The sequence below is a fragment of the Crinia signifera genome, chromosome 6 (assembly GCF_055691185.1).
Source record: "Crinia signifera chromosome 6, ASM5569118v1, whole genome shotgun sequence".
In the NCBI taxonomy this organism is placed as follows: domain Eukaryota; kingdom Metazoa; phylum Chordata; class Amphibia; order Anura; family Myobatrachidae; genus Crinia; species Crinia signifera.
This window is the reverse complement of record NC_139222.1, coordinates 220,877,887-220,888,977: the sequence shown is the minus strand read 5'-3', so window position 1 is coordinate 220,888,977 and position 11,091 is coordinate 220,877,887. Positions and strand designations below refer to the sequence as shown.

At 47.0% G+C, this 11,091-nt stretch overlaps 1 protein-coding gene across 1 annotated transcript in view; it reads left to right on the top strand.

Annotated features, from left to right (window-relative positions):
• The first annotated feature begins 334 nt into the window (after positions 1-334).
• The window catches only part of TM9SF3 (transmembrane 9 superfamily member 3), a 46,025-nt gene continuing 35,268 nt past the window's right edge, over positions 335-11,091 (top strand). The window contains exon 1 of the mRNA XM_083148879.1: positions 335-600. Coding sequence (XP_083005005.1) covers positions 529-600 — 72 coding nt within the window. The 5' untranslated portion in view covers positions 335-528. The remainder of the gene's footprint in view (positions 601-11,091) is intronic.

Here is an 11,091-nt window from a genome sequence, read left to right as displayed (position 1 = left end):
AAGCTTAGTACATCTGGCCCTAAATCCAAGAATGTGAACTGTTGTTGTCTTATCTCCATCGTTATTTAATTCCATGGAAAATAGATTACCGTGTTTTAGACAATTTTTAGGGCTGTGTTGGGAAATTAGAACAGTCCTGTGCATATCGGTGTGTAGATTACACCCACATCTGTGCATGCACAGTCACACACTGAGATATAGTAAATTGCATGAGCGCAATGCATGGAAGGGCAGGTAGCACAGTGATGCACTATAGCACTAGGTGTAGGTAACCCATGCCCACAGCAGCCCAGGTGCTAGAGCAGGTAGCCCCGCCCCTAAGCACGCAGACCGTGCACTTCCGGGATGCTGGCAGGAGGTGAGGCACTTCCGGCAGTCAGCTCCGTGGCCGGATGACGTGGCTGAGCGGCCGCTGAGGAGGCGGCGGGTGTCGGTAGTTGGGGCAGCGTCTACAACGGGAGGAGGAGCAGAAGGACGGACCACCGTGGGAGCCCCGGAGACATAACCGCACCGAGCCGCCAGGACAGGATGAGGCCCCTCAGGCTGGTGCTGCTGTGCGTGTCCGCACTGTGCGCCTGGGCGGATGAGCACGAGCACACGGTGAGAGCCCCGGGTATGGGTAGGGATCAACACTAAAGTCCGGGGCTTAGTTCCGTGTACAGGCCCCTGTGTTAGTGTCATGGCAGTGTGAGGCCTGGGAGTAGCGGTGATACAGTGCCGGTTGTTTGCGGATCACAGGCCTCACACTGCGGACACATCAGGAAATGCTGTCACCACCATGTCACTATTACAGGTACTGTATGGGCTACACCTCTCCTGTGCTGCCTGCTGCTGGTTTGGTTGCTGACAACAGTCAGTGATACTAGTGTGGCCTAACCTACTATTGCACATGCCCTGTTGCTGTGTTATATGTGTGTTTCTTATAGCACATTGTTCATCCTGGGGATAGCAGTAAAGGCCGTTTGAGAATAAAAGGCTGACTTTGCATGTCCATGCCAATCATCTAAATAAAATAAGTGTAGGTAACAGAATCCACCATTCTACACCCCCACAATGGCAGAACTGGTGAGATATATTTGCCAAGTTCTGGATCTTGTGACATCCCCTTTCTCCTGCTTTTGTGATGTGGAACACTATTTGTAGAGTATATCTTTAGAAATGATTTGATTATAATATTTTGATCCTATTTGTCCTCATAACATCACCACAACAATTTATATTTTTGTCACATTGTGATCTTAAATGAGTAGAACTGTAAGGTTACCTCTGCACCTTTGTGCTGTATTTGTATTGCACAGACCTACTGAATGAAGAAAACTGCACGTTTTGTAATAGGATCGTATCCTGAGAACATGTTTATCTCTCTTTGGGGCCTATTCAGTGTTTTGTTTTTTTTTTTTCCGTTAAGGCAACTGTTGTAACAATTTCGTTGCTCCCATTGGGTGCATGCTCTGCTGACACTATTTCAGGGAAAAGCAGAAACTAGTGAAACGTCAGGCTTCTCACACATTTTGGTTGTGCAAAAATAATGGGTGTCAGAATAAACACTTGCGCGTGTAAAGTGATGAGTGATATGCTTAGGGGTGCACATCAATTGGGTAATCGCTCCAATGAATGGAGCTTCTATCTGATCTGCACTGCTTAAAAGGGGCCTACTACACGGGGAGATTTGCTGAGTGATGCTAGATCGCTTAGCACATAGTGATGTGTTGTGCTGAATGATCTGTCAGGGCTAGTGTTCTCCGGTGACTGGCCATTTAGATTATCCAGCATGCTGGATATTAATCCCCAGGCTGTTGCTATGCCCCCTACACATGGAGCAATATAGGGCATTTTATAAGTGATCTAGTGAGAATGCTTAGAAAATGCCCCAAAATTGCCCTGTAAGTGTGTTTTGTTCTAGATCAGGCTTGGCCAACCTGTTGCACTCCTGCTGTTAACTACAAGTGTCAGAATCTGCTGCCACTGCTTTGCAATTATGGAATGCAACAAATATGTCAAGGCATGCTGGGATGTGTAGTTTTCAACAGCTGCAGAACCACAGGTTCGACAGACCTGTTCTAGATGAAGCCATAAACCCATAATGTTACAGAATTAAAGATATAATATTTCAAGACATGGCCAAGGGAAGCCTTTGCTATTCTACTCAATGGGGTCAGTTCAGTAGGGTATGTAGTGAAAATTGCTGGGAGCAATTCTAAACAGCGCGCTGCTAGATTGGAGAATGCCAGTACTTGCGGTTGTACAGTCACGAGGACCGGCATTTTCTGATAACAACATCGCTGACCCTAATGTGGCAAATCAGGAAGAATGTAGGACCGTTATCACAGTTTATTATACCATGTTATGGAAGGTCATTATGTGATGTGGGTGAATGTGTAATGGGGTGCACTATATATTTAACATCAGTATGTTTTGATGTACAATATTTACAGCAAAATGTTAAAGTGCATGTAGTATTGAGCCTGATCATACAGTACTTGTCATATTATGGTACGTTGTTGTAAAGGTTCAGCCTAGTTAGTCTTTATGATTGCACTGTCCCCTCCCTGTCCACCTGTACACACCTGAGATCTACACTTCCTGCTTTACAGTAAAAGGATCTGCCACATGGACAAGTCAATTGTTAGTCAAATTATATTGTGTGCTAAACTTCTACATTTATGTTGTTAACATACAATATTAATATTTGCGAGATACTATTGCATTAACCAAAAGCCAAACACAAAGCCGATATAGCAAATACCTACCTGGAGTGGAACTGCAGTAGTTCTCCCTGGTGGGGATGTGGCTATCCAGGTAAATAATGATCCATCCCTTACCAGACTACCTAAGCAGGTTTTTTTAATTGGGGTCTCTTAATTGTTTGCTGATTTTATCATCCTTGCTATGAATGGTATTCCCTTTTTAAATACTGTATAACCGAGGCTTTAAATAAAGCTGCAGTCATTTTGAGACTAGTATTTGGCATTTAAAGTAAATTAGAATACTTGCTGTCTGAGCATTTTTTAATTAGGAACTGAAACAGTAGGTTCAACGTTCTTTGACTAGACTTCAGCAAATACGAGGCGTCTTTTTTTGGATCTCTACAACTTTGAACTCAGGGCATTTTCTAAGCCATCACAGTAGATCACTTAGAAAATGACCTTACATTGCTCCTTGTGTAGGGGCCATAGCGATGTGCGGCGCTGATGATTTAAGATACAGCATGCTGGATAAATCTAGTTAATTGCCAGTCAGGGCCAGTGTTCTCACCGGAGAGCACTGGCCCTGACAGATCGCTCAGCACACATTGCTGTGTGCTGAGTGATCTACATTGCTCAGATCGCTCAGCAACATCTCCCCATGTGCAGGCCCTTAAGGGTACATTCAGTTGTTTATTGCTCCTGATCTCTCATCTAAAGTGATGTAATATTCTGATGGTTTTATTTATCACGCTGATTGCAGCCAGAGAGGCCCGTTTTAGTGGCATAATACAGCTGTGTGTGGTGTGACTCAAATGGGTCACTTTTTTTTGCACACTTCTGATCGCCAGCTGAAATGCCTCCCTGCAGCTTATCGCGTCTGACTAGAGCAGCAACTGAATTGCACCGTTGGCTCGCCCACCTATCATGTCATCTTGATAGGATTGATCTGGTTTGACTGTAGATGCAGAGCTGGATAACTACAGTATATACTGTACATGAAAACTGGTATAACCCATATATTATTTTGGTCTTCCGGAGGAAAGATTTCTTGAGTGTTCGGATTTAAAGTGCCAAACGACCTAAAGTACAAGTAAAATGCATATAATGCCAGTGGGTACAAGGCCTTATACAGCCAATAGTATTTGGGTTGATAATTGGAATTGTTGGGGTGACAATGTATATCTAACATGTAATTGCTGATTTCACATTTTCTTTAAACTAAAGCTGGGGGTAGAAATGGACTGCATGTTGATTGGAGGGCCTCATTTTGCTACACAACGAATGGAGACAATATTCATTTACAGCATGAAATTGGCTGTACAAATGCTCCAGTGGATCAGACATGTTTGAGAACTGTTCATTCTGCTTTTCAGCTGTTTTCAGGCTGTGAACTCATCATTCAGAACAATATGATAGTCGTTCTAACCAGTCATTTCATCAACTGGTTTGCATGATTGTGTAGTATATGGGATTTGGCAGCTCACTCACTGTGCTGCATTACGTTTTGGGGCTAGATATGAGGATAGCACTTCAATGGCCCTTATGCAATTTTGAGGTTGAGGCTGCTCATTTTCCCATTATGTTCAGCTCTGCAGAACTTTGGTGACCTATAATGTAGATGTGTCCTCATACTGTGGCTTCATTCGTGCTAAAAAGCCTCTCTACGGCGCACAATGTCCCAGGCCACTCAACCGTGCAGGGGTTACAGATTTCTCTCACTTCAAGTTCTTTAGTTCCTCATGTGTGACATTGTTCTAAGAAGCAACATTCTAAGAGCTGGTATGCTACACCTCTCATAGCATCGATCACACCAGGTATCTCGCATCTTATGACATATTGACAGTAGCTGTATGAGAACACATTTATAGAAGTCATTTCTGAAACCCTATTCTAGAAGTGATTTTTGAGTATAGGGCCTGGTACTTGTGTAGTTTGGCGGCGCCCATCGCATCGCATACCATAAGGCATACGATGGTATGCGATGCGACATTGCGCGATATTGTACAATGCCATACAATTTTAAAATTGTATGACATTGTATATGGCATGCAATGCGATGCGATTAAACATTGTATAAGCTCGCCACACTTTCTATTCTCGACTCCACGCCGACGGGGATAGTGGGGGTATGAAAAGGTCGGAGGATGCGTACCGCTGCGCTCGCCACGCTTCGGGTTCACGTTTAAAGTGCGGGGGTGGCGTTGGCGTGCATTTAACATTGTAAGCACCCTTTAGGGTGCTTATACAATCTTTCATCGCATAGGGGGCAAAAATCACGTCGCGTCGCATGCCATCGGGTGCATGGCATGCGATTAAAACATTGCACGATGGATATCGGGGGCGCCGCCAAAATACACAAGTACCTAGTGCCTAATTCAGAGTTGAACGATATGACATCGGTTTTGCTACTGGGCGATTATCTGCAGAATACGCATGTCCAGCGTCTGCGCTGCGCGTTTGAGGAATTCACTATAAAGAGATTGATAGGAAGTCTGGGGAGTGGTGTTTTACCACCACTCCCCAAACTTCCTAACAATCTCTTTATAGTGAATATAGTGCAAGCATGTCCCAGCTGTGTTCTGTGTGTGTGTGTGGTTATATGCTGCCAGCTGCGATCATGTGTCACTATTGCTGCACCCAGTCTGCATAACCATAGACCATCAGGTTATCATCTAGATCAGTGGTCTCTAACCTTTTTTGGAGTGTGAGCTACTCGTGGCAAAATAAACCACCCGAAGAGTACTAAAATAAAAAAAATCTGCCTATTAACTAAATACTGCCCATTACACATTATGCCGCACACTGTAATGCCCCTGACACACTAAGCCACATACATAACTGCTTGTGCGCACCATAGACGTGCACCAAAAATTGGGTGTATCCACATGGGGTGCGTCCAATGAAAATGGGGGTGTGATCCACATATGCCCCCAATATTGCAGTGCCAGATATACATATGCCCCCAATAGTGCCAGGTATGCCCCCACAGTGCCAGAAACCGGAATGCCCCCACGGTGCCAGCAACACGTATGCTCCCACAGTGCCAGCAATGCCCCCATAGTGTTTCCCAGCAGCAGCACACTCACCATTGATGCTTCTGCTAGGGAGAGGACAGTCCGGTGTCGCTGCCACTGCTGCTTCTCTTCTCAGGGAAGGAGAGCACAGCACACTGGGTATCTCTCCATCCCTTCACTTCCTTGTGACTGGGCTGCCCGCCAATCAAAGCTCACGGGCCGGCTCCTGATTGGCTGCCGCGGGTTTTTTATTGGTGGGTGCATACAATGTTAAATGCCCCCCCCCCCATTGTCAACGTGACCCCCACTATAAACGCCAACCCGAAGCGTGGCGAGCGCAGCGTTACGCGTCCTCCGACCTTTTCATACCCGCACTATCCAGGTTGGCGTTGAGTTGATTTTAGATAGTGTGGCGAGCCACCGAGCCCAAAGCGTGGCGAGCGCACGCAGAATACGAGCCCGAAGCGTGGCGAGCGGATGCGGAATACATGTGAAGTCATCCGCGTACCCTCGCGGGGCTCGCCACGCTTCGGGCTCAGTGGCTCGCTGCGCTCGCCACACTATCTCAAATCAACTCCACGCCGACATGGATAGTGGGGGTATGAAAAGGTGGCGATACCCTATAGAAGCCTATAGGCTTCTTTCGCCGTCCGCGCGCCCCCCCCCCCCCCCCCCATATTCCCATCCTCCTTTGATCTCCTCCCCCAGGTGTCACAGCCGGGAGGACATCCGCCTTCAGGGGGGAGGAGGAGATGCTGGCAGCCGCCGGGAGGTGACGGAGACCCCCGCAGACCACATCACAGGTATCGCGGAGGTCTTCGACACCGCAACCCGATGCTAGCCACATATGTTAGTAGATATGCGGCAGCTGTTACGCGAAGGGCGGCGATGTATATTAATACATCCCGCCCAAACAGTTGACTTTTCACACATTTCAGCTCTTGGGGGGCTATGTTTGGGCGACCTCTAGTGGCTGCTCTTACTAAACCATCTGCATCTTGCCCATTGAATAGGTATTAAATAGTGATCCCACCAGGATCACAGGAAGGCAGTGTGCCAGGAGAAAGGGGGCAATTTCCTGCCAACGTCACTGATGTGGGTGCCCGCCAAGGTTTCTTTAGGGAGTGTGCTCAGCACATACCTTGGTATTGGGCTTCCCCTGAGCAGCGGTGGTGGTGATGGAAAGGGACCGGCGGTTTTAGTAGGGGCTGCAAAACGGGCAAGGCGCGGTGCCCTGCAAAAACTGCCTAGCGTGAATACTAATTAAATACCCCACTTAAGCACTGCTGCTGTATAAACGGTCTTATATTTTCTTTAGTGTGGAGTTGGGTGTGCATCTCCGAGCGGTGTGCTCATGGCCATCCAATGGACACCTTTTATTTAGTACTGTATGTAGCGAAGGTGCCAACTGAACAGTTGAGGTTGTCACTTATGCATACAGCAAACTGCTGGCACTCGCATCATATCTGTTGCTTGGCGCGTGAGTTTGCATGTACAGCTTGCCTCTATTGTATTTCTCTCCCTCTGCTGTTTTTAGATACTACTATTGGTATTGTACTGCTTACATTAATCATTTATTTACAGAGGAGGGTTTTGTTTGCAGGGGCTTATTTGCATCACCTGTGGTTTAATTATGATTTATTATAAATGTAGCTTGGGCATAAACAAAATACAGCTAACAAGGATTAACGCTGTGGGCAATCTCTAGCAATACAAAGATGAAGGAATAATAATTGTACAAGGAGGTAGGCTTTGATTAAATATTGACAGTGCACAGCAGGAATGAAATGAAATGTCTGTTATGAAATCATTTAAAATTTTCTTTGGTAATTTGTCTTAGATGATACATACAATCTCGTTCTGGTGTATGGCCACCTTTTAGATGATGCATACAATCTGACCTTTTTCATCTATCGAGAAGTCTGAGCAAGTAATAAAAACTTTTTATGTAAAAAATTCTACCTGAGCAAGTGAACCTTAATGATTGTCGGGGCGCTACAGTTTATGAACTTTTACCCATATATCTTTAACATGTGAGGTCCCCGGGTAATATTCAGCAGTTCGGCAGATGGGATTGAGTGCCGAGGATGTCCAATACGAACTATACAAAGTATTGGGCGTACTGAAAAAGCACTAGTTTGGACACCCCAAAATCCAGATTTTTTTTTTTTGCGTGTTTCTGCGCATCCGTGTGTGCAGGAATAAGGGGTGCCTGTAAAATTTGCGCACAATGACGCGATCAGTTGATGATCTCTTGTCCCTTTAGTTGGAGCACTGGCCGCCTTAATCCTATTGATTTTTCTTACTGTTCAGTGATTTTAAATATAATTATGATGCTACATAATATCCACATATACTACAGAAATTCTCTTTTCATTTCTAATGTTTCTTGTTTTACACTAGAGCCTCGACCCGGGTTATTGCCACTCCAATCTGGGCCGGGGCTTGGTGTAAATGGGGAAGAAAGAAAAATAACCTGGGTCCTGTTCCCCGGGGGTCTGACCTGGCAAATGCTCAGGAGTCGGGTGTAAATGGGTAACCTGGGTCATCAGGCTGGGGACCCATTTCCACCAATAGGGGAGTCCATACTTCCAGACTGCAGCGTCCTGCGGTCAGTCCAGAGGTTGGGCAGGTGCCGAGTACAGCTGCTGTCTGTGGTACTATGCAGACAGCAGCAGAGCCTGGGAGGAGGTGAATGGATGCCTGTGTGCGGCATCCATTTACCTCACAGAATGAAGCTGGGGGCAGCCCAGCAGCTCACCTTGGTGCTGGGTTTGCCACTAGCGAGTCGGTCAGTGTAGTGGGGGTCCCGGCTGGCGGTTTCCCTCTGCTTTGAGATGTCATCTCTAAAGGACCCCATACATTATGCGATTTGGGCCCGATTTCACCCGATTCGGATAAATCGGGCTGTGAAATCGTCACCAAATCGCATGTTTTGACACCCTATCCGACCCGATGCGCGGTCCCGTGCGCATCGGATTGGAGTCGGGCAATCGCACCGGCTGCACATACGATTTCCTAAATCTTATGTGCAGTCTCCGGGCAGGGTCAGTGGCCTGGGAACTGCAGGGAACAGCCGGTCATGGGGAGAGGCTGGCAGGGGCAGCTGACACACAGACAGCGGGCGGGGGGACGCCGGTGAGGGGAACAGCTCACTTGCTGGGCAGGAGGACCAGGCAGCCGCAGCTTCAATACAAACGAATGGGGAGGCAGTGATTGGCTGAGAGCTCTCTCAGCAATTGGCTGAGAGGGCTCTCAGCCAATCACTGGCTCCCCATTCTTTGTATTGGGTTTTTCTTCCTTGCAGTTGCAGCTGCTGCCCTGGTTCTCCTGCCCAACACGTGAGCTGTTCCCCTCGCGGGTTCACCGGTGTCCCCCCGCCTGCTGCCTATGTGTAAGCTGCCCCTGCCAGCCTCTCCCCATGCCCGGATCACAGTGTCCCCCGCCTGCTGACTATTTGTCAGCTTACCCTGCAGCTCCCCAGCATCTCCCACGCGGCTCTCCCCCTGCAGCTCCCCGGGGACTGCATATGATAAATCCATGAGATTTATCATATGCAAAATTTTGCACATCAAGTGCCTAATCGTGTGTCCCCCTCCCGGGGAGCTGCAAGGGAAATCATGTCCGACTTGTCCCTAGGACAAGTCGGACTAATGTATGGGGGCCTTAAGCGCTGGCTCAGGGCCCGTCTTCGCTGGCATAATGCAGGAGAATGTCGGAGGAAAACGGAACAACTGCCGGGTCACATCTAGGTTGGAGCAGAGTCCAAAAACCCGGATGCGACCCTGTAGTTCTGGTGTAAAAATGGTATTGGTAGCTCCACCTAGTACTGCCACATGGACTAGGATATGCATCTTTTATTTTGAACACCTGTATCTTGGTAAAGATCTTTCAGATGCTTATACTTTAAATCCTTAATCGGACCAGTCGAATAATGCAGATGGAGATGAGTGAACTGTCTTTGCCGGTAATTGGGACCTCTGTATTCAGTCATCATACTTATCTATCAGGGTGCGGACTTGGATGATAACATGCCTCTGTTGAAGATCTATTCTTGTTTAAGAGATGGTTTGTCCTTATTCTCACATGGTTAGCTCTGTTATTAGAAGTTATCTATTAACTGCTTTATGGTAAGAGCTCTAAAATCCTGCTGCACCTGTTTCAAAAATGTTTTTCTTTTCTTTTTATTTCCCCCTTCCTGAGTACTTATGATCCATTTAGGTATACCGCCACATAATGAGCGTCATTTCTATCAGCCATTGCTGGAAGAAAACATTGGCTTGTATTTCTGCACAAAGAAAAATAAAGTTGTTTTATGTTCAAAGAAAATAATTGCATCTGGTTTGGCTGCTTTCACACCTTGGTGAATGTGCTGATGTGTAACTACTAAACTAGACCATGCAGCAATTCCGGTCTGTATAGGAAAACCGTGTATGAGGGAGTGAAGCGCCACTACAGTTATCAATGCAATGTAAGCATTTCACAATTCTTTGTGTTGTCTGTCAGCCTTAAGGTCCATACACACTGTATGGACAGTGATGATCGCATTCATCACTGCGGGGAAAGCCTCTCAGTGTATACACACTAAGCGGCATTCCCCCTGCCCGGCGCCGACGGAGCGCTATGTAAAGCCATCCTGAAAGCCGCTCATCTGCTGGTATAACCAGCAGATGAACTGCTTTCCTGGCGATGTTGCCGGGCCATACACAGTGGGCGGCTTTGAGCTGAAAGCCGCTCAAACCTCCTGTATTGAGCGACTTTTAGCTCAAAGTCTCCCAGTGTGTATGGGCCTTTATGGTGTTTGCACAAGTGAGATTAAAGGTCCATATACACTGGGAGACTATGCCCAGCGTGTATGGACAGCGATGATGTCAATCACTGCTGCGGGGAAAGCCGCTCAGTGCATACACACTGAGCGGCTTTCCCCCTGCCCGGCACCGACGGAGTGGGGAGTACGGCATTGCATAGCGCAGAGTTATGCAAAGCCATCCTTAACGCCGCTCATTTGCTGGTATAACCAGCAGATGAACGGCTTTCCCGGCGATGATGAGGGAGCACGCAGCAGCGCTCACCACTGGGGCATACACACTGGGCGGCTTTGAGCTGAAACCCGCTCAAAAGGCTGTTTTGAGTGGCTTTCAGGTCAGTCGCCCAGTGTGTATGGGCCTTAAGGCTAATGGCCAGTTTTGACTATCCAACTTTGGCTAACTGCACTTAAGGTGCCTACATACAGTGCGATTTGAACATTTTAATTAAAACCACGTCTATTTCAAAAGACAGTGTTTATTTTGCCTTGCAATGCGCACTGCTGTGTAGTTCATATCGCAAGGCAAAAAAAATATGTGCAAGCAGGTATTTTTTTAACTAGATCGCATGTACCCTGTAATTGA